Source organism: Gregarina niphandrodes (genome assembly GCF_000223845.1).
Source record: "Gregarina niphandrodes unplaced genomic scaffold scaffold00003, whole genome shotgun sequence".
NCBI classification, from domain to species: Eukaryota; Apicomplexa; class Conoidasida; order Eugregarinorida; family Gregarinidae; genus Gregarina; species Gregarina niphandrodes.
In genome coordinates this window covers 442,074-461,067 of record NW_011646045.1, presented here as the reverse complement: position 1 = coordinate 461,067, position 18,994 = coordinate 442,074, and the positions used below count along the sequence as shown (strand labels likewise).

The 18,994-nt window shown below is 53.0% G+C and overlaps 8 protein-coding genes across 8 annotated transcripts; 3 read left to right on the top strand and 5 right to left on the bottom strand.

Annotated features, from left to right (window-relative positions):
• Positions 1-105: 105 nt before the first annotated feature.
• GNI_024650 (PITH domain protein) lies at positions 106-381 on the bottom strand (the record flags this gene model as incomplete). Its single annotated transcript, XM_011136094.1, has 1 exon — positions 106-381. One exon carries the CDS (start codon positions 379-381, stop codon positions 106-108), a length of 276 nt encoding a protein of 91 aa, XP_011134396.1.
• Positions 382-496: 115 nt separating this feature from the next.
• On the bottom strand, positions 497-4,333 carry GNI_024640 (hypothetical protein; the record flags this gene model as incomplete). Its single annotated transcript, XM_011136093.1, has 1 exon — positions 497-4,333. One exon carries the CDS (start codon positions 4,331-4,333, stop codon positions 497-499), a length of 3,837 nt encoding a protein of 1,278 aa, XP_011134395.1.
• Positions 4,334-6,334: 2,001 nt separating this feature from the next.
• On the bottom strand, positions 6,335-7,402 carry GNI_024630 (hypothetical protein; the record flags this gene model as incomplete). The annotated part of the gene is made up of 1 exon (XM_011136092.1): positions 6,335-7,402. The coding sequence occupies one exon, from the start codon at positions 7,400-7,402 to the stop codon at positions 6,335-6,337; it is 1,068 nt and encodes a 355-aa protein (XP_011134394.1).
• Positions 7,403-8,052: 650 nt separating this feature from the next.
• GNI_024620 (hypothetical protein) lies at positions 8,053-11,193 on the top strand (the record flags this gene model as incomplete). Its single annotated transcript, XM_011136091.1, has 5 exons — positions 8,053-8,055; positions 8,098-8,617; positions 8,725-8,762; positions 9,263-10,778; positions 11,054-11,193. The coding sequence occupies 5 exons, from the start codon at positions 8,053-8,055 to the stop codon at positions 11,191-11,193; spliced, it is 2,217 nt and encodes a 738-aa protein (XP_011134393.1).
• Positions 11,194-11,201: 8 nt separating this feature from the next.
• GNI_024610 (bisphosphoglycerate mutase) lies at positions 11,202-12,182 on the bottom strand (the record flags this gene model as incomplete). Its single annotated transcript, XM_011136090.1, has 2 exons — positions 11,202-11,971; positions 12,149-12,182. 2 exons carry the CDS (start codon positions 12,180-12,182, stop codon positions 11,202-11,204), a joined length of 804 nt encoding a protein of 267 aa, XP_011134392.1.
• A 57-nt stretch (positions 12,183-12,239) lies between these two features.
• On the top strand, positions 12,240-13,291 carry GNI_024600 (putative rhomboid protease; the record flags this gene model as incomplete). The annotated part of the gene is made up of 2 exons (XM_011136089.1): positions 12,240-12,823; positions 13,045-13,291. The coding sequence occupies 2 exons, from the start codon at positions 12,240-12,242 to the stop codon at positions 13,289-13,291; spliced, it is 831 nt and encodes a 276-aa protein (XP_011134391.1).
• A 303-nt stretch (positions 13,292-13,594) lies between these two features.
• GNI_024590 (hypothetical protein) lies at positions 13,595-16,792 on the bottom strand (the record flags this gene model as incomplete). The annotated part of the gene is made up of 1 exon (XM_011136088.1): positions 13,595-16,792. The coding sequence occupies one exon, from the start codon at positions 16,790-16,792 to the stop codon at positions 13,595-13,597; it is 3,198 nt and encodes a 1,065-aa protein (XP_011134390.1).
• Positions 16,793-17,243: 451 nt separating this feature from the next.
• Positions 17,244-18,164, top strand: GNI_024580 (amidinotransferase; the record flags this gene model as incomplete). The annotated part of the gene is made up of 1 exon (XM_011136087.1): positions 17,244-18,164. The coding sequence occupies one exon, from the start codon at positions 17,244-17,246 to the stop codon at positions 18,162-18,164; it is 921 nt and encodes a 306-aa protein (XP_011134389.1).
• Positions 18,165-18,994: the final 830 nt, after the last annotated feature.

Here is an 18,994-nt window from a genome sequence, read left to right as displayed (position 1 = left end):
ATCCACATGTTTAGGTCCAGAATGGTTATCATCCGGTTGTTCGCCGGACACGAATTGAACCTACAGAAAGTCCGCTAGTTGGGGGGTCCGCTAGTTGGGAGTCCGCTAGTTGGGGGGTCCGCTAGTTGGGGGGTCCGCTAGGTGCGTTACGTTGGTAATGGTCGTGGGGTCTTTGAAGACGAGGCTGATAATGAGCTCATGGTCAGCATCACTAATCATGGCGATGGAGGCCTCGTTCTTTCCCAGGACATCTTGCAAACTACCTTGGTCACTGCGCGCATTGAGGACGCGTGACCGAGCGAAATCAATTACAGTCGTCTTGACCCCCAAATCCAATTCATTTAACCCAGGATGACTATCACGTCTTGCGGCCGATAACATTTATTAACAAAAACCTCACTCTCAGGGCACTTGGCCGTGTGCGCGTGTGCGCTCTGATATGCATTGCTAACCAGAGTTACGCCCTTCGAGAGCGTAGCTCTTGACGTTCGCAGGGTTACGCAGAAACGAACATTTTCTTCTCCCAGCCCCAGGCTTCATGAGTTTTGTCCGATAGCTGGGAGAAGAGCGGCTCCGACAGGTGTTTTTGCGCCACTTGGAGCAATCGCACTGCTCGTTTTGCGGCAAAGGGCTCGTTGCGTTCTATGAGACAGCTCAACAGTGTCAAAATGACTTGGAAAAGATCTTCTTGACTTAGTTTAAGCGTTGGCTCTGCAAAGGCCTCGGGTGTCGGTTCCTCACGTCGTCCCTCGCTTTTGACGTCGACGTAGTCATCGTCTCGTCGTCTAGACGGCCGCTTGTATTCTCGCATGACGTTCTCCGTGACGCCCAAGTTATAGCTGGGCGAACTAGCTACATTGTTAACAAACAGGTCAAGTATATTCCACAGCATGTAATCTCCCGCTAATGTGTGCAGAAAATTGCCGGTGGTCAGGAACTTAGAGAGTGTGTGAATACTCACACAGTCGCGATTAATCAGATGATTATACACTGCCTCTAACCTTCGGATGTTATTAGCGCCGACAAACAACTCAAAGGCAGCCTCCAATAGATATGTCTCAAACAACTCCACGTCGCTTGTCCCATCATCACCAACAGCGCTGCCGCCCGTGGCGTCTCCTATGGCGCCCTCTGCAGAACCACCGCCTTCAGCCATGGCCTCGTCTGCTTCTCGTCGGGTGCGCATAAGATGCTCCTTCCACAGGCGGATTACCGGGGTGTAGAGTTCGAAAGTCTTCTGGAAGTGGCTTAAGGTGCGACAGCCAATCGTAACCATGGTCATGGCCAGTAGTTTGCTGACAGAGCTCTTGGTCCAGACCCATTCGGCCGCATCGAAGCGGGAGAGCGGTTGGCTGAGTAGTGCGCTGTGTCTTTGGAAGCTTTTAAGGATGATATCTTCGTCCTCAGCAGGGAGGGCGGGTCCACCGAGTTCGCTCTTAACGAGAGGCACAGTCTCGCCCTTAACCAGGCCGCCGAGAGTCTCGGCCTTGGCGAGGTGGGCGAAAAGCAGCTCGTCTTGTTCGTTCCGCGAGAATTCTCGCAAGCTCTGAATAAAAGCCGTCCCCACCAAGTCTCGCAACAGTGCCGCACACTCGCCGACAATGACCGCATCCTCTCGACGTCCACCGACCAGTTGGAGCCGCATTAGGTCACGGAGCAGCGTGGCTTCCAGCGGCGCACGCTGGTCGAAGCGAAGAGCCTTCATACCCGGCAAGTCGCTCGGAATCCGGCAACGAGCGGCATCGTCTGCGTCGACCGCGCAAAACAGGAGACGCTCCGCCGGGTTGAACGCCACCAGGTCGTGTTCCGGCGTCAGTTTACGCATGAAACCGGGTAGTTTTTGGCACACGGCCTGGGGGTGTCCCGTTAATAGCGACATCCGCGTCAATGTTAGTACCAGTACTCGTAATGCCGCGTTATCACCGCAGAACTGTTGCATCGGTGTCAGCATCGACTCGACCGGTCGCAGTACTGTGCGTCCTACACGTTCCTCGCCATCTTCGTTCTTCAGGTTGAAACGACTGTTGTTGAAAAGTGGCGCGAGTGCGGGCACCTCGGCAAACAAGTTGCACACGCTGTGTCCATAGTCCTCCCCACACGTCATCCAGTTGGCCAGAAAGTCCACCACGCGCTGCGTTGTAAACTCGCTGAATCCGTCAGCCTTTTCCAACAAACTGGCAATCGCCTTATGAAGATGTGGCAACAGCGATTTCTCCAAAATACACAACCGCTTAAACAATTGTGCGGCAAACACGCCATCCTGCACATATGTCCCCGACAAACCACCTAGCGCCGGGGTGGAGGAGAACACACACTCGAAAATCTGATTTATTAACGTCAACGTAAACTGATCATGCTTGCATGGAATTATTAATAGTGTCTCCGCACACTGATCCAGATCCTGACAAAAGAGCGCGAGTGTGTGCTCTACATACACACTAAGAATGTACACGTCGCATGGCTGCATCAACTCTACTTCTACCTGTCCTGTCATGTATTGCGCGTTCAATAAATCCAATAGACATCTTCGTCGGTGCTCAACGCACCAAGTCAACTCCGAAGGCGGCGCCTTCCACAGTTGTACCTGCGTACACGCCTCCAATGAAGACTCCGTCTGCATCCGTCGTGGGTAACGTCTCTCAAACTTGTGTGCAACGAATTCTGTCCAGTTCCCGATGCTTAATGCGATCTGAGCCGAATCGGCCGTCGCACCGGTCATGGCTGCATCGCCAGACATGGTGGCGGGGGCAACGAGGTAGAGCGGAACGTCGAACACACGTCTAGTCAGTTCCTTAAGCTTGGCACTGTCGTACAGGCGGGGAAGCGACTTGGGTGTCCACTGACGCTGACGCAACGAGTGTAACGCCTCAGCAAAGAGCATGAGTTGGTCATATACTACAGCAGGACAGTCGGTAGCGGCAATGTCACCAGACACTAACTCCCCGTGCGGGTTAAAGGTGAATGCGGCGGATTCCAGCTGTTTTCGCACGTTCAGTTCCGGGTCGTGTGCGACATAGGCGCAAAATTGCGCTACGTAGTCAACCAACTCGTCCACAGCGGCCTGGTGTTCCACGTACACGCGATTGGCCAGCCACATCAGGGTCGTACCACCCAGGACCACCTCCACCACGCGTTGGTCCAGACACACATTGTTCGCGGGGTCCTCGAGAAACAATTCAAATCGTCTGCCGGAGGAGTGAGTGGCACTCTCCGGTTGACCCAGATTGTCCTGACCCGAATTGTCCTGTGTTAGGGGCCGGTTGTGGGTAATAAGGCTTCTGCAGAGCGCGACAACTTGGTTGCGATGGAGCATGTTGACATTAGCGAGGTCAGCCAGGACACGGAGCAGGCCGTGGGCCCTAGGGAGTTCGTGGAGGCCGCTTTTGCAGGCGGCTAGATGTTGGAGTTGTGTCCACATACGGTCTACCCAGATGGCAAGGACGACTAGGTAAAAGACGCTGCGGTCACGGTAGTCGACGCGGTTTTCGAGGCCGAACTTGCTCTCATGTTTGACGGGTGCGTGCGGCTTGTCAACGAGGGCAACGACCTGCGGATCATCGTCATTGAGACTGACTTCACCTTTGACGCGCGCCAGGCCACCATTAGCGTTACCACTTGTACCGCCTGAGCCGTCGTTCCTCATGTGTGCCAGTTTGGTGAGTGCCTCGCTAATCTCCTGGCGAAGGGTACTTACATCTCCCTTGCCTTCACCGTCGGCCTTGGCCTCGGCCGCAGGCGGCGGGTAGCCGCCCAGCGTGTCATGGACCATGTACCAGAACATGGCTACGTAGTACGAATGTTTGTGCGGCAAAGCACTTGCGCAGTCCATAAGTACGTCCAGCAGCAACTTGACACTCGGCAACCGGTTGGCCAACGTCGCATCCGAGATGTTCGCCGCCTGGCGGTGCACATACTGACTGATCGCCTCCCCACTCAGGTCAAGCCCCGAAGGTACGTCCTGCAACAAGCTGTTCAGAAACGTTCTGAAGTCGTGAGAAAGAAATGAATCTACGACACCCGCAGCGTCCTTAATTCCTCCCAGCAACCGGTCCGGCTGGTCGCCCAACTTCACCAACTTGTATTTCAGGTTCGCTGCGTCATCAATTTCGTTCCCAGACCGCCGGCCACCGCTTTGCCGCCCGCCTCGCCGCCCATATGGTCCCCGGCCTTCACCACCGCGGCCTTCACTACCACGGCCTTCACCACCACGGCCTTCACCACCACGGCCTTCGCCGCCGTACGGTCTACCTTCGCCGCCATACTGCCTGCCTTCGCCTCCATATGACCGTCCCTCGTTCCTGCCTTCCCCACGGTCAAAGTATCGGTTCGACATTTCGGTTCGAAAAATCCGGGATGGAGGGCAGTGGTGTGTTGGAGGGCAGTGCGTTGACGAGTGGTAGCGCGTTCGAGAAGGGCAGCGCTCTGGAGTACTCGAGCCAGATCGCAGACCTGACCCTCGAGACGGTCAAGGTGACCACGGACTGTCTGGCGGCCATGACAGACGAGCAACAAACGCGCGTCCCCGCCCACGGGAGTCCCAAAACCGCCAAGTTGACAATGAGCAAGCACGAGCGAACCTTTACCGTACTGGACACGCTACGCGCACTAGGCGACATCAACGATGAAACCAGCCGTCTCAACAAGAGCCTCAAAATACTCGAAACGTGCAACCAGACCCAAGATGTACTCTGCGAAGCCCGACTAGACACTTTACGCAATATGCTCAGAGTCGTACACAACAATAATTACGAACAACTAGACTCTCTCAAACTCGCCGAAAAAATGACCCATAAATATCCACTTCCACTGACCACATATGAGGACCCAAAGACCATCCTAGCCGAAGAAAAAAACGCTAGACAAGAAGCACTCACCGCCGCAGACCAACTCCAGCGACAACTCAACACTCTTAAAGACACTATACAAACGCTCATTAAACAAGATGAACGCAAATTACAAACACTTAGTAATCACACACACACACACACTTTGTCTCGGCTGCCCACACATTCCCTACCACTGTCGCTCTATCAAACGCCGCTCTATCAAACGCCGCTCTATCAAACGCGTGTGTATAAAACAAGACAGACAACACAGCTCATCATTCCTCTTTCAGAAGACGCGATTGCAAATACCGTCTTATAAGACGCCAGGCAGAGACGCCAGGCAGAGACGCTGCAGCATCGCCACTTCATGACTGGGTCGGTTCCCGCCCCTCAGGTGCGTCCGGGGGCGTCGGGTCGGTCCAAGCTCGCCCTTATGTCCGTCCTGGTCGGTCCAAGGTCGCTCGGTTATATATAGCTGGTTCTAAATCAGACTTGGACAGAGTGGGGCTACCCCTCCGAGGACGAGCAGTTATAATCGCTACTGCTAGTCTCACTCTCGTATCCTTGCAGTAAGGGACGGTCTAATTCAGCAGCACCACCACGACCTGCATTACTCTGACTGGTAGCGGTCTGACCAGGAGCGGCGCTCTGACCTTCAGGTGACGTGGTAGGATTGTTCTGACCGTTCGCTTGAATGGCGATGACTGTTTGACTGGGGGTGGGCTGTGACTCAGTGTCAGCGTTGACCATAAAGAGAGAATTGGTTATGAGAGAGTTTTCCCGAGCTTGATACTTTCTTTTGGCGTTTCCTTCTTCTTCTTTTTCTTCGTCGAGTGCATCCCTGACTTTGACAACACGCGTTTCCAGCTGTTGTTCGCGGAAGGCTTGCAGTTCGCGTTTTCTGGCCAGCTTTGTTTGCTGTGTCTCCACGAGCGAGGAGAGGCAGAATTCTCTCGTTACGCGACCGAGCTCTGGCTCTAGCGCGTCCTCCGAGGCGGCTAACGGGTTATAGTAGGGAATCCCCGGCGGCGGCGGCCCGGCCGTCCTCCCTAGAGTAGCCGGTCGTGGCTTGACTTCCCGCCTCTCGGAAGCGACCGCGGCTCCGGACTCCCGCTGCCTTAAGGAGTCTTGGACGTCCGACCCGCGAACTGAACCCGCGACTGTGGTCGTTGCAGGACCAGCCATGGGCACTTCTACTTCTCCTATCACATCGGCAGTGACTGTCTGCTGGTAGACAGCCCGCTGGGTGAATTCCATTCCGTTAAAAATAGCACACTCCAGGCCAGCTCCCCTCACTCCAGGCCAGCTCCCCTCACTCCAGGCCACCTGCCCAACTCGACCCCACACCGCCGACCGGCCCCACGAGACCTAATGCTCCCAGCTGACCTCACATCCCACCCACTTACATCATGCCCCTCTGAGCACAAGTGACTTGGCACCTCCCTCCCACCCTCCGCAACCCTCAGTCCTCGGTTACGACTGAAGTCTCGTTCTCAACTCAGTCTCGGTTAGGATTCGAAGACGGAAGCGAATTGTGGTTTGAGGCCACCAAGGTTAATTGGTCTGAAGGCGCCAACATCCTTTAAGGCGTAGTACTTGCGGAGGGTCTCTTTCGCCTGAGTGCCCATAAGGACGCCTTGTTCTACGCAGTACTTGATGGCAATGATGGATCTGGGATTCTCGGCTAGCAGGGACTCGTAAAAGGCGCGTTGTGCGTCGCCCATAGGCGGGCAGGCCTTCACCTGTCCCTCCTTGAATACGCAAACCTCCTCCTCCTCGTCTTCCAGACTGTCTTCGGCCCCGCTTTCCATGGCTTTCTCAGTCTTAGCTTTCTCGGTTTTGGTCGTGGCGGTCTTAGCCGCAGTGGTCTTCGTCGCAGACGCCTTGGTTGTGGAGGCTTTGGTCGTAGACGCCTTGGTTGTAGAGGCTTTGGTCGTAGACGATTTGGTCGTGGAGGCTTTGCGCTTGGCTGAGGTCTTAGGACTCGCACCTCCCTTCTGTCGAGCCGCGGCACGACTGCCTGCTGTGCTCCCAGTGCTACTGGTGCGCACCTTGAGAGACTCCAGAGACACGGACGGTCGAGAGGGCGGGGCCCGTTTCTGTGCGATCGGGGCTGCTTTCGTCGGCATCAAAAAGTCGTCGTCATCCGAGTCAGACATGTTGACGTCTGGCCGAGAGAGTCCACGCGGCTTCCTTCCTGCTTGAACAAGCGGAGTGTCTTCTTCGCTGTCACTGGCAGCCTGATCTTCGACCGACGGCCGTCGCACCCCTTTCTCTTCAACCATCCGCTCGTCCACCATCTGGTCGTCCACCATCTGGTCGTCAACCATCGGGTCGTCCGGCACTGTCGGGTCCGCCGCATCCCGGACCTCCGCGGCCTGGACCTTAGTAGGGGCTCCCACTTGCTCCGTCTCCAACAAATTGGGTCCCGTCGGCGGACCAGTTCGCGCATGCGTAGTTATTCTAACGGTCTGTTTCTGCACGAGTAGCGGAGCATCCTCGTCTTCCTCATCGTTCACTGGTACTCTTTTAATTGGCTCATCGTCATCTGAAGAGACCACAATTTTTCGCCGCATAAATGGAAAACACCAAGGAGGATCTAATTCAACTCTTATCACAGCCTCGACCTTTCGAGACCACAAAGCAATTTCAAGATAAACAGGAATTCATTCGACATCTTCTTGCCACTCTGTACAATATTCAAGGTACGTGCACTCTCCTCCACATTAGGTATACGTTCACTTCACATCGCCCTTGCCCTCGCCTACCCTCTAATCAATTGACCTCTAATCCAGGTATAAGCGAACTCCATAGGTTAGATGAAGATAGTTTAGTTAATGTACTTAGTCTAGCAGAATGTTATTACAACATCAAATACAATAAGTGCCAGTATGCGCATGCGATACACTCGCAATGTGAACGGTATCCAGGATTTAATAGCTGACCCAACAAACCCGATAGCCGCGCCACCCTTCAGAGACACCAAGATTTGTGCATTGATGGGATTCTCGTAATATGTCCGGTGCTGCACCATAGCTGAGATAGTTGTTCGCTGCTAGTCCACATGTGAAGGCGGAATAGGTGATGCGAGGTGCGCTGTCAGACATATACGCTTTTTGAAAACGTGTGCACACACTTTTCGGGAGCAATCGAGTGCAATATAAGTCATGCATGTGTTTTTTTTTGGAAAAAAACATCTCAGGCAAAACATCTTCTAGGATCCCAAATGGTTAGAGCATTTTGTTGGTTGGCGGTGATATTTACTTTTTAGAAAGTGCTGTTGGTTGGTGATGATAACTTTACATTTGCGCAATGCATGATTGATAACTTGGCTCAGTGGCGGTCTAAATTGAATTGTGGGCCGGACGAGCATTTTTCGTTGGAAGTGACATCGTGTTTGAGTGAAGCTAAGATCCCGTTTGAGTTCAAAAACAATCATGACAAGGTGAAGGCTCGTACTATTCCGATCCATTATTCCGCAAATCCCGCGTTACTTCGTCAATATTTTCCATCTGTTAAACCTGGGAACATCACAGGTCCTCCTTATGATGTTATTGTTCATCTTCTTCCGGGTTTACAATACGAGGGGGCTCCGCGATTTATTGACCGCACAAGTCCGCTGTTCCAGTTGAGGATTCACCTTTATTGGTTTGCCATTGCCAAAAGCAGTACAGTCATCTGTCAAGATAAAGGCATGATTTTATACATATGGATCGATCAAGAGCAGCTTCGACCGGAGGATGCCGCAGCCTCTCAACTGCCTTTCCCACTCGTGGATGTCGAAAAGCTAGGTACGTCCCGATTCTCTTGGCCCCCTACCCTCTTTGTCCTTCTCCCTGTAGCTTCGTTCCGGCTCCTTCCATACGGCCGGCTCCTTCCATAACGTAAATGTTTTTAGGACCGTTCTGCAAGATACAAAGATGCAAGGAGGAAGACGTAAGATACTTTACCACACAGCCCCCCCTCCGTCCCTACTCAGTCCCTAATGTGGAAGTTATTTATCTATGTTGGTTTTACTTCATTCAAAATGACCTTCGGAGAAAAAAGGTCTCTATTAACTCTTCTTTTGCCACACAGCTCTTTTCCTTTTCCGCCGAGAGGTTGTCACCCACTTTTGTCAAAAGATTCTCGTGGTCAACCGCGAGCGCATCCCCTACTGCGGACCTCTACCCGATCCCATTCTCCACCCTTCTACATTGTGCGGGACGAGTTCTACGGACGAGTTTTTACGGACGAGTTCATACTCCGCCCAGCTCCTACTCCGGTCAGGTCCTACTTGGCTTAGGTCTTACTCCGCTCATTTACTACAACATTCAGTTCCTACTCCGCTCAGTTCCTACACCGCTCAGTTTCTTTTCCGTTCAGTTCCTACTCCCTACTCCCCTCCCGTTATTCCCCCACATGATTTGCTTGGACACACGTGTGCGTTTATTTAGTTTCCGTTGAACTTGACCTGGGGTTCTTACAAGACGGCGTGGAAGCCGTTGATCCACAATGCGGAGTTGTGGCATTTCCCAGCGTACTTGGAGAAGATGAAGGTCTACGTGTTCCGCAACGAGTCGGTGGTACCGAACGCGAACATAAACCCGGATGAGTACAATCTGTTGAAGATTCCACAGTCTATTTGTCAGTGGAATCGGCAGGTGTTGAGTCATGTGAATGAGTTGTTCCATTTCAACATGCGTACATCGACGCCGGGTGAGATGTTACAGATTTCGAAGCTGTCGGTTAAGTATGACCCACGTATCAATGGTTGGCGCAACATGGGTACGCCGGCGGCGGTTCCGAAGAAGCAGGCGGCTCCGCAGTGTGAGTCGTGGTCGACGCTGCTCAACAAGAGCCAGCAGCAGTTCAGCACGGCACCACCGCCGGTGATCGAAGACCGGCCCTGGTATGCCACGGACCAGGCAGGCAGCAACAAAGACACCCACCCACGAGGCCCCGGTGGACCCCCACCGTCGACCATGACTAGCGCTGGTACAGGCCCCACCGCCGCCCCCTCTGGCGCCAGCCCAAATCCCCTCGACAGCTGGGCCGACTACATCCCCCAAAAGGGTGCGCCCACTACCGCCACAGCACCGACTGACATTTACTCCTCTTGGGACTCACCTGCTCTCCAGACCCCCGCGGCGGCCGCCCCCTCCGGCAACCCCGCAGATATCTACTCTTCGTGGGAGACCGCCACTGCACACGCTCCCGCCGCTGTGCCGGCCCGATCCTACGACGTCTACGGGTCCTCTCGGAACGCGGAACCCTCTGACAGCTGGAAGCAAACCGGAGATAACTGGAAACAGCCAGGTGGTGGTGGAGACAGCTGGAAACAGTCAGGTGGTTCAGACAATTGGAAGCAGCCAGGTGATGGGGACAGCTGGAAACAGTCAGGTGGTGGTGGAGACAGCTGGAAACAGTCAGGTGGTTCAGACAATTGGAAACAGCCAGGTGGTGGAGACAGCTGGAAACAGTCAGGTGCTGGAGACAGCTGGAAACAGTCAGGTGCTGGAGACAACTGGAAACAGCCAGGTGCAGGGGACAACTGGAAACAGCCAGGTGCAGGGGACAACTGGAAGCAACCTGGTGGAGATAACTGGAAACAGTCAGGTGGCGGAGACAACTGGAAACAGCCAGGTGGTGGGGACAACTGGAAACAGCCCGGTGGAGGGGACAGCTGGAAACAGCCAGGTGGTGGGGACAACTGGAAGCAAACTGGTGGCGGAGACAACTGGAAACAGCCAGGTGGTGGGGACAACTGGAAGCAAGCTGGTGGCGGAGATAACTGGAAACAGTCGGGTGCTGGAGACAACTGGAAACCGGCAAGATCACCGGGATATGATGCGAGCCCTGCCGGGGCGCCTCCCCGTAGCTACGACCCCACTTCTGCTCGCAACTACGACGCTCCTCCTGTCAGGACCTACGAAGGCGCTCCTCCGCGAAACTACGAGGGAGCTGCTCCTCGTAATTACGACGCTCCTCCGCCTCGAAACTACGAGGCTGCTCCACCTCGGAGCTACGACGCTGCTCCACCCCGGAACTACGACGCTCCCCCTCGGAATTACGACGCTGCTCCATCTCGAACTCACGACGTTTACGGAGGAGGAGCCCGGAGTTATGATGATCAATCCAGTTCGTGGAAGCCCACCAATTCTCCCGGAGGGAAGGGCCGGTCGAAAGGGAATAATCGGAACCGGGATCCTTCAACAGCGCGGCATGGACCCTACTCGTTTTTTTAGGTGCAAGGGAGGAGACCAGACGGACAACACCGGCGACGAAAAAGAATAGTTGCAAGCCACCGGAATCTGATCCGGAGCATCCCGCTGGAGTCCCGCTGAAGGCTAGATGGCGCGCACACGATGACGTATGCGTTGTGTAGGCTAGATGTCATGCCTTCGGATTGCTTTGCGCTTTCACTTGTTGCTGTCTCGTCCGGAACTCGTCTGGATCCATCAAGATTGATTTGCCGGCGATGGTTCGATTCTGGGTGGTGTTATAGCGGATGTTATACACAATGGGCACCGCGGATGGCAGTTCGAACTGTTCAATTTCCTCTTCCGGGGTTCCTTCGAGCAGTTTCATGAGCATTCGAAGCGGAGTGCCGTGGGCGACGACCAAGACGGTCAAGGAGGAGTCTGGAGTCTGTTGTTCTGAAGTCTGTTGCTCTGGCATGTGCTGTTGTAGGAGTGGAAGCAGGACCTGGTTGTACCAGAGGAGTACGCGGTTGAAGACGTCTTCAGGCGACTCTCCGGACGTGAGTTGGTCGGGGGTCAACTGGACGTACTTGGAGTCGTGGCAAGGATGTCTGGGGTCGGTTCGCTCAACGGGTGGTGGATGTGTATGGTAGCCGCGTCTCCAGGCCCTGACGGTCTCATCTCCGTACTGAAGAGTGGCTTCCTTTTTACTCATGCCTTCCAACGCGCCGTAGTGCCTTTCATTTAACCTCCAATCTGATTCCACGGGCGGAGACTGGCCAGTTACGGCACACACAATCTCCGCCGACATAATAGACCGTTGGAGCACGGAAGTGAAGATCCTCGCAATACAGAATTCCTTCAGCCTTTCCGATGCCTTCTTCTCTTCCTCAATCCCTACTTCCGATAAATTTACGTCCGACCAACCCGTGAACTTGCCATCGTGCGTCCAAACAGACTCCGCTACATAGATGTCACATACTTTTATGCACGTATCGGGCGTACAATGCTGTCGGGCAAGTGCGCAGCAAATGATGTGTGCGCGTGCGTGCGTGCGTGCAGCCAAATTGAGTGTGTGCAGCAAATCGTGTTTGCAGCCCCCAAATAGTGTGTGCCGCCCCGAAATAGGTTTCCACTTACCGTGCCGTAGTAGTATTAGGGTTAGGTTGAGCATGTGGTGTAAAAAAATAGGTTAATTACGTGTGGGGTGGTTGGCACTCAGTAAAAAAATATGGTTCAGGTGCATACCCTGCGGGATTTGGAATCGGGCAATGCGGGGAACCCTTCGGCGGCGCCGTTTCCTAGTCTGACGGCGGCGGGGCGCGGGCAACGGCCGCGCTGTATAGAGTTGCTATTTCCGGGATTCAAGCCAAAGACTTTCATATTCATCATCTCCATGGTTCAGATCGCGATTTACGTATTGTGTACCGTACAGTACTATGGCGGAATGGATTGGTTACCCTTTGGCATTTCAAGCAAGGGATCTAGCTACGGTCCGGCCATTGTAAGTGGTCAAGTATGGAGGCTGATCACGCCCATTTTCCTTCATGCCGGCTTCGTGCACATCCTCTTCAACATGTTCTTCCAAATGCGCATGGGCTTCCCGCTCGAGGAGGAATACGGAACTCGAATATTTGCCGGCATGTATCTACTCTGTGGACTCGCAGGCAACTTGTTCAGTGTTGCACTCGCCCCCTGCAAATACGCCGTCGGAGCCAGCACCGCAGGCTTCGGCCTCATAGGCATCCAAATGGCGCAAATCGCGCTACACTGGCACCTTCTACAACGAAAAGAAGAAGTCACCTTCAACATTCTGTAAGTAACCCAACTGGGCTTCACCCTAACTCAGCTGCAGCTTCCCCCCACAGTTGAACTCTATCCGAGTTGAACTCTATCCGAGCTGAACTTTATCCGAGTTGGACTTTATCCGAGTTGGACTTCATGCAACGATCTATGTTTCCCCCCTCCCCCCCGTATTTGGCCCACATACGTGCTCCCCTAGTTGCCTTCAAAGAATGACTCTTGCTGCTTTTCAGCTTCTTCTTCATGATGGCACTCATGATGTCCATCGGTCCTGACTCTGTGGTAGACTGGCGTGGTCACGCCGGTGGCTTCATCACCGGATTCTGCTTAGGACTAATAATGACTACGACTAACTCGCGCCCAGACTGGTATGAGCCCTTCACAAGACCCGTGTCGTTGGCGGTCATCGGTTCAGTTGTTCTGGGGTCTGTTGTCGCCATTTTCTCCATTCCTTTGGCCTCACGGGGCTGTGGAATCTAAGTCTGCACACACCGGTGCGGCTAAGACCACCCATGCGGCTAAGACCACCCGTGCGGNTAAGATCACCCGTGCGGTTAAGATCACCCATGCGGCTAAGACCACCCATGCGGCTAAGACCGCAACTAGACTTGCGAATCGAGGACAAGCTGGCTAAACCGCCTGACGATTCGGGAATTTTACTGAAAGCAACACCGTGCTAACCACCCGGACTAGTTAAGGGAGACCTTGAGGCATACGAATGTGCCTTAAGGCATACCCGGAATAGTGTCTTGAGATATCCGAAATCACGGCCGGTTGTTCTTGTCACAGCCGCAATCGTTTCGATCGATCCCCACCGGCCAAGGAATACCGACACTGCCCTCTTCGTTCTTTTAATCCACCCCTGCCCTTGTTTTCCTCACTGCTCACATCTGAGCTATGGTCTTCCGAGCTACCGTCACTCGAGCACTTTTCATCCGAGCAATCTTCATCTGAGCTATGGTCTTCCGAGCTACCATCACTCGGGCAGTCGTCAACCGACGCATCATCTCCAAAGATATCATCACCGCAGCCACCCCCCTCACTGCAGTCATCGTCACTGGAGCCATCGCCATCTTCTGGTCGGACAGAGTCCTGTTCGCCAGCTGGTGTGGGTGACTTTGGTTCATCGCCGATGTCTTGAAGACTGTTGGTGAAGTCGATGCCCTTTGGGTCAACGAGCTGGAATGTGGAGCCGTAGGCAATTTTGACTCGATATGGGGAGGGATCAAGAGGCGCACCAGCACAGTAAGAATCCTCTAACCAGAAGTAGGAAACTAGAACCAGTTGTACTTGGTCGTCCAGTTGTTCCCGCAGTGTGTTGTAATCTGTACAGATTGCATCTTGGACTTGCTCCCATGCATCCTCTTCCGTACTTCCAAGTCCGGGACCCCTTTCCTGAGTACCATTTTCCGGAGTACTGCAAGCCCGACGATCCACAGGCTCGTTGCTAGGTATGCCCTTAGGTAGGATCCCGATTAAGGTGACATCCGTAGACTCCAGCATAGTGGTTGGACTGGTGATCGGACAAACAGTCTGTGTTTCTTGGCTGGACGGAAGAAGCTGGGAGGCGGGGAGCTGGGAGGCGGGGATCTGGGAGGCGGGGAGTCGTACAAGTTGATTCAATATGTGTGCTGCGTATGAGCAGTTGTTCAAAACATTGTACGTTGGTGAATTCACTAGTCGACTGGCGGCGGAGGCGGATGGTATGAGCATGGCTGTCGGTCTGTGCCAGGTATCCTGCTTCGTCGGAAGGGGCATGACGTAAATAGTCTTGGGGGGTTTGGAGAACTGCTCCACCGGACTAGGGAAATGCAGTTCAGACTTGTAGCAACTGTTGAGAGGAAGTTCAGTTAGGTACCTGGGGAGCCGTTCGTGATCCAGCCGCTGGCCATGGAATATTTCCAACAAGTCTAGCAACCATTGCGTTGTCCGCACACGAGAGGAGAAGGCGGAGTCTTCTTGTAAATCCAAAAGCTGCCTCATATACCTCAGCGTGAAGGAATATGTAACGCTTGGCTCCGACCGCGCTTCTTTGTCGCCTGCATCCTTCAAGGAGTCGCGCTTCCCCGTGCCCTGACCCCCTGTGCCCTGACCCCCTGTGCCCTGACCCCCTGTGCCCTGACCCCTTGTGCCCTGGTCCTGGTTCCGTGCGTCTTGGTCCTCCGCAACCGCTTCATGTCCTGACTTGCTTGAATCCCGAGCGAGGCGCATTTGCTCACCATTGGAGTTCCTTTTCCTGCTGGTTCTATGCAATAGCAGCCAGTCACAGCAATCTTCGGTTAAGAAATCAGAGAAGACAAACATGTCTATTCGGGTCCTTAGCCATGTCTGAAATTCATTAGGCATGTGCGACTGCCCCCCAATCACATTGCTACGAGTCAAATTGAGCAACGAGAAGAATTCGATCAAAGGAATACCCACGCCAACCTCATCCCCCCCAGACCCTCTAGCTACAGATCCTGTAGCTGCAGATCCTATAGGTCCTGATCCTGTAGCTTCAAATCCTGTAGCCCATCGTATCAGACCTCCATGCACGGCTTTACTCCTTAGTTCGCCCACATGTCTGTTGGAACCAACTAAGAGAATTCGTTTGGGGCCTACCATAATCATGTTTCGTTTAACCGACGTGGGTAAAGTGTCTTCGATTGTGGAAATACCAGAAACCCGGTCGTTGGTCAGGGACAGCCGAGACTGTCTCTTGGTTGGGAGCTTGAATAGACTATCACCGGCGGCGCTTGCCTCCGAACCGCGGCCATGGGGGCGAGTAGAGCCTTTGGTCTCGTCTGTGCCGCGAGGCTTGGGCAGTCTTTGAGTGTCATACCCCGCATCGACGGTTAAATATGTGGATAGGTTACCGCCAAAGTATTCGAGCATAATCAGAGCCAGCTCTTGGGGATTGGGCGCGATTGGCCGAACACTTGTATCCCACCTGCTGGTATCATGATGCCGGGCGGCATGCTGAGCGAAATGCCGGGTGGTGTTGTCACTGAGTGACATACTTCTCGAATCATCTTCTAGCGCGTGAATTGACCTAGTCCCCAATGACCTGCTTACCGGCTCACGCGCGGAATCGGTAGAAGGCAGCAATGGTATGAGAGCTTTAAACGTCGGTTTGATCATGTTGAGAAGCGGCTGTATTGTCTGAATATCACCGGAGAGACACACCCCCTCCATCTTGGCATCCAGAACCATAGATCGATAGGCAGCAAATATACCGACCGAGTGTAGGGGCAAGATACAGCTGTCGTCGTAAATGGAACTTAGCTGACGACCTGCACCAATAGTTCTAGCGTGGTGGCCCCCACCAGTGCCGCCAGCGGCGAAGGTGGGGCCGTTAGTGTTGGACTGTATGGCTATTTCTACAGAGTCATTGTTATGTAGTACTTTATGTTCGTAAACGTTACAAGTAAGCCCAGGGAAGGGGAATGTTGTTTGTACCACTGATAAAGTAGCAAGGGCTAGAATACCCACAGAGTCTCCAGCGCCAGTTATAAGTCCTGCCTCTGTAGCTACCAGTTTACCTAGCCAACTAATAACTTTGCAACACCGATTCTTTTCCGTCACCCTAACGAGAGATCGGTAGTACGAGAGTGCTGTGCCGTAGGAATGATCTCCGGAAGTACTCGTGGCTTCATCCTCTTCATCTTCCTCTTCCTCTTCATCTATCAACTGGTCTTGAATTAATCGTAGGCGCAATGCTTTGCTCGTCTTCAACATAATTATGCCTGTATTCGACAGTACTATACATTGCGTCTGAGTTAACATCATCATCTCAAACTCGTTCACTTCGTTCGAACCCATATATTCCTTCACAAAGGACAGCAAAGAACAAAGAATACTACATCGTCTTCTTAGCTCCAAACCACCCATACCAACACCTATACCAACACTCCCCCCTGATACTCTGCCGATAGGACTCGGAATGTTATAGTAGTGTAAACAGCGCATCAACTTAGAGCCATTTTCTATCCAACAACTCATATCCTTCACCACAGAGGAAGGTAACTTTGCAGGTTGAAACAAATCATGGCAACTTAGACTACTCCGAGCAATACAAGGTGGAACGCCCCTCACTAAATTCTCTAATACTTTCACCAGAATGTACGCATACGAACAATTCACAAACTTGAATTTCAACTGAATCGATCTAGCAGGTATCCTTACCATTCACACTGGTCAGTATACGTACAATGGTGGCACTCAGGCGAAAGCAGCAATTGATATTAGGGTCAACACGCACGGATAAAGACAAAATGGAGTCCACAAGGATCCCAAAGAACCAGGACCAGATGGTGAAGACTACGGGGCGACCGATGTCCGGCGAGTAATTGCACCAACTACATCCCACAACTGATTACTCTAATGGGTTTTAATCTGCCGCACACGTGTGTTTGTCGCAGTTTAACTCCGGGCATCAAGCATTTTTATTAGAATGATAACAAATGAAGTGCTAATGGTACGGCCGAGTTGTTTCGGGTTCAATCCTGACACAAGTTCAACGAATAGCTTCCAACAGAGGGTTGATGAAGGCGGAGTAAACGAGAGAGCGCAAAAAGAGTTTGACGATATGGTTGCGGCTTTGGAGAAAGAGGGAATTAAGGTGATAAAGGCTCAGGATGTGACAGGATATACGGGTACTGAAAATAGCATGACAAGGACACCGGATTCGATCTTTCCAAATAACTGGGTCTCTACTTATTCCCGAAATGGCAAGAGGCATTTAGTGCTGTATCCTATGTGTGGTGCTAATAGAAGGACTGAGCGACTGGGTGAGGCAACCAAAAAGCTCCAGGAACGGGCAGATTTCACAGACGACATGACCTCTTACGAGAAGGAAAGTAAATTCCTAGAAGGAACGGGAAGCATGGTTCTTGACCACGAAAACAAGATCTGCTTTTCGGCCATTTCTCCCCGCACAGATTCCCAATTAGTTGCGGAGTGGTGTGCGAAGATGGGATATGAACCCATACTGTTTACAGCGAGACGGAGCTGCAATCAGGAATTATTTTATCACACCAATGTCCTCATGTCAGTCTGTCCGGAATACGCAATTGTATGCCTAGATGTTATTGACCCAATGGATAGAGAACGGGTAACCAAAGCTCTTTCAGCGAAGCCCAGCCGCCCTTTGATTGCCATTGCCGAAGACCAAGCCGACCGCTTTTGCGGAAATACCCTCGCCCTTAGAAACTCTGCTGGTTCAATTACAACGGTCATGTCCACGACCGCTGCTAACGCTTTCAGCACTCAGCAAAAAGATATAATCGGACATATTTGTGCTGTCAACATACCCACTATAGAGACGGTTGGAGGAGGAAGCGCGAGATGTATGCTTGCCGAAATTTTTTGGTAGTATTGGACCTTCTCTCAAGACCGGGGCTGCGGTATTGGGCCTTCTCTCAAGATCGGGACTGGGGGATCAGAAATCTTCTCTACTCAGAGCTACCCCGCTCGAGGCCCCAATCTCTGCTCGGAGAGTTGTACCTGTTGTTCACAGACGGAACAGTCGGTCACGAAAAGGCGGAAGAAGTAAAATATAGCGCGCAAAATGTGTGCACACACGCGCTCTTTTATGTTCGAGTATTTTACGTTCAAGCACCTAAAATACCTGACACAAGAGCGTACCGCGTGCGTGTTGATCCTTTGCTTCCAAGACGTCGGTATTTAGTACAAGTTTGCGGTGCGGAAGTGTGCGTATTAAACGGCGTGCGTCAAAAGTTTTTGTATCTCTCTGGGTGAGTGATGCGCCCTCTGGGTGGGTCATGCGCGTTGAAGGTACTGGGGCTTGAGCATGAAAGGGTCGAAAGAATGCAATAGTAAATGGTGAAGATAATAAGAAACAAGGTTGATGAGAAAAGGGCGTCAAATAAGAACTAATCTTTATCGAATTTTTCCTTCAAGTTTCCGACGTGTTGGGCAGCGTCCTGGCCGGCGGCGGTTGGCTGGACGGGTTGGGGTTCTCCGACGGGGACAACGGTTTGCGTGGTTTCGACCTGCATGGGTTGGACGACCTCGCTGGTAGTGGTGGTGGTGGTCACGGGGACGGGGACGGCGTCGGGCGCGACCTGTGCGTTAGCAGGTGCAGTGGCGACGGGTATGACGGTAGCGTCTGCCGGAACAGCGGCCGGGGCCGCCTCTGTCACAACGGCAGCGACAGGGACGGGTGGGCGTGTTTTTTGGAGG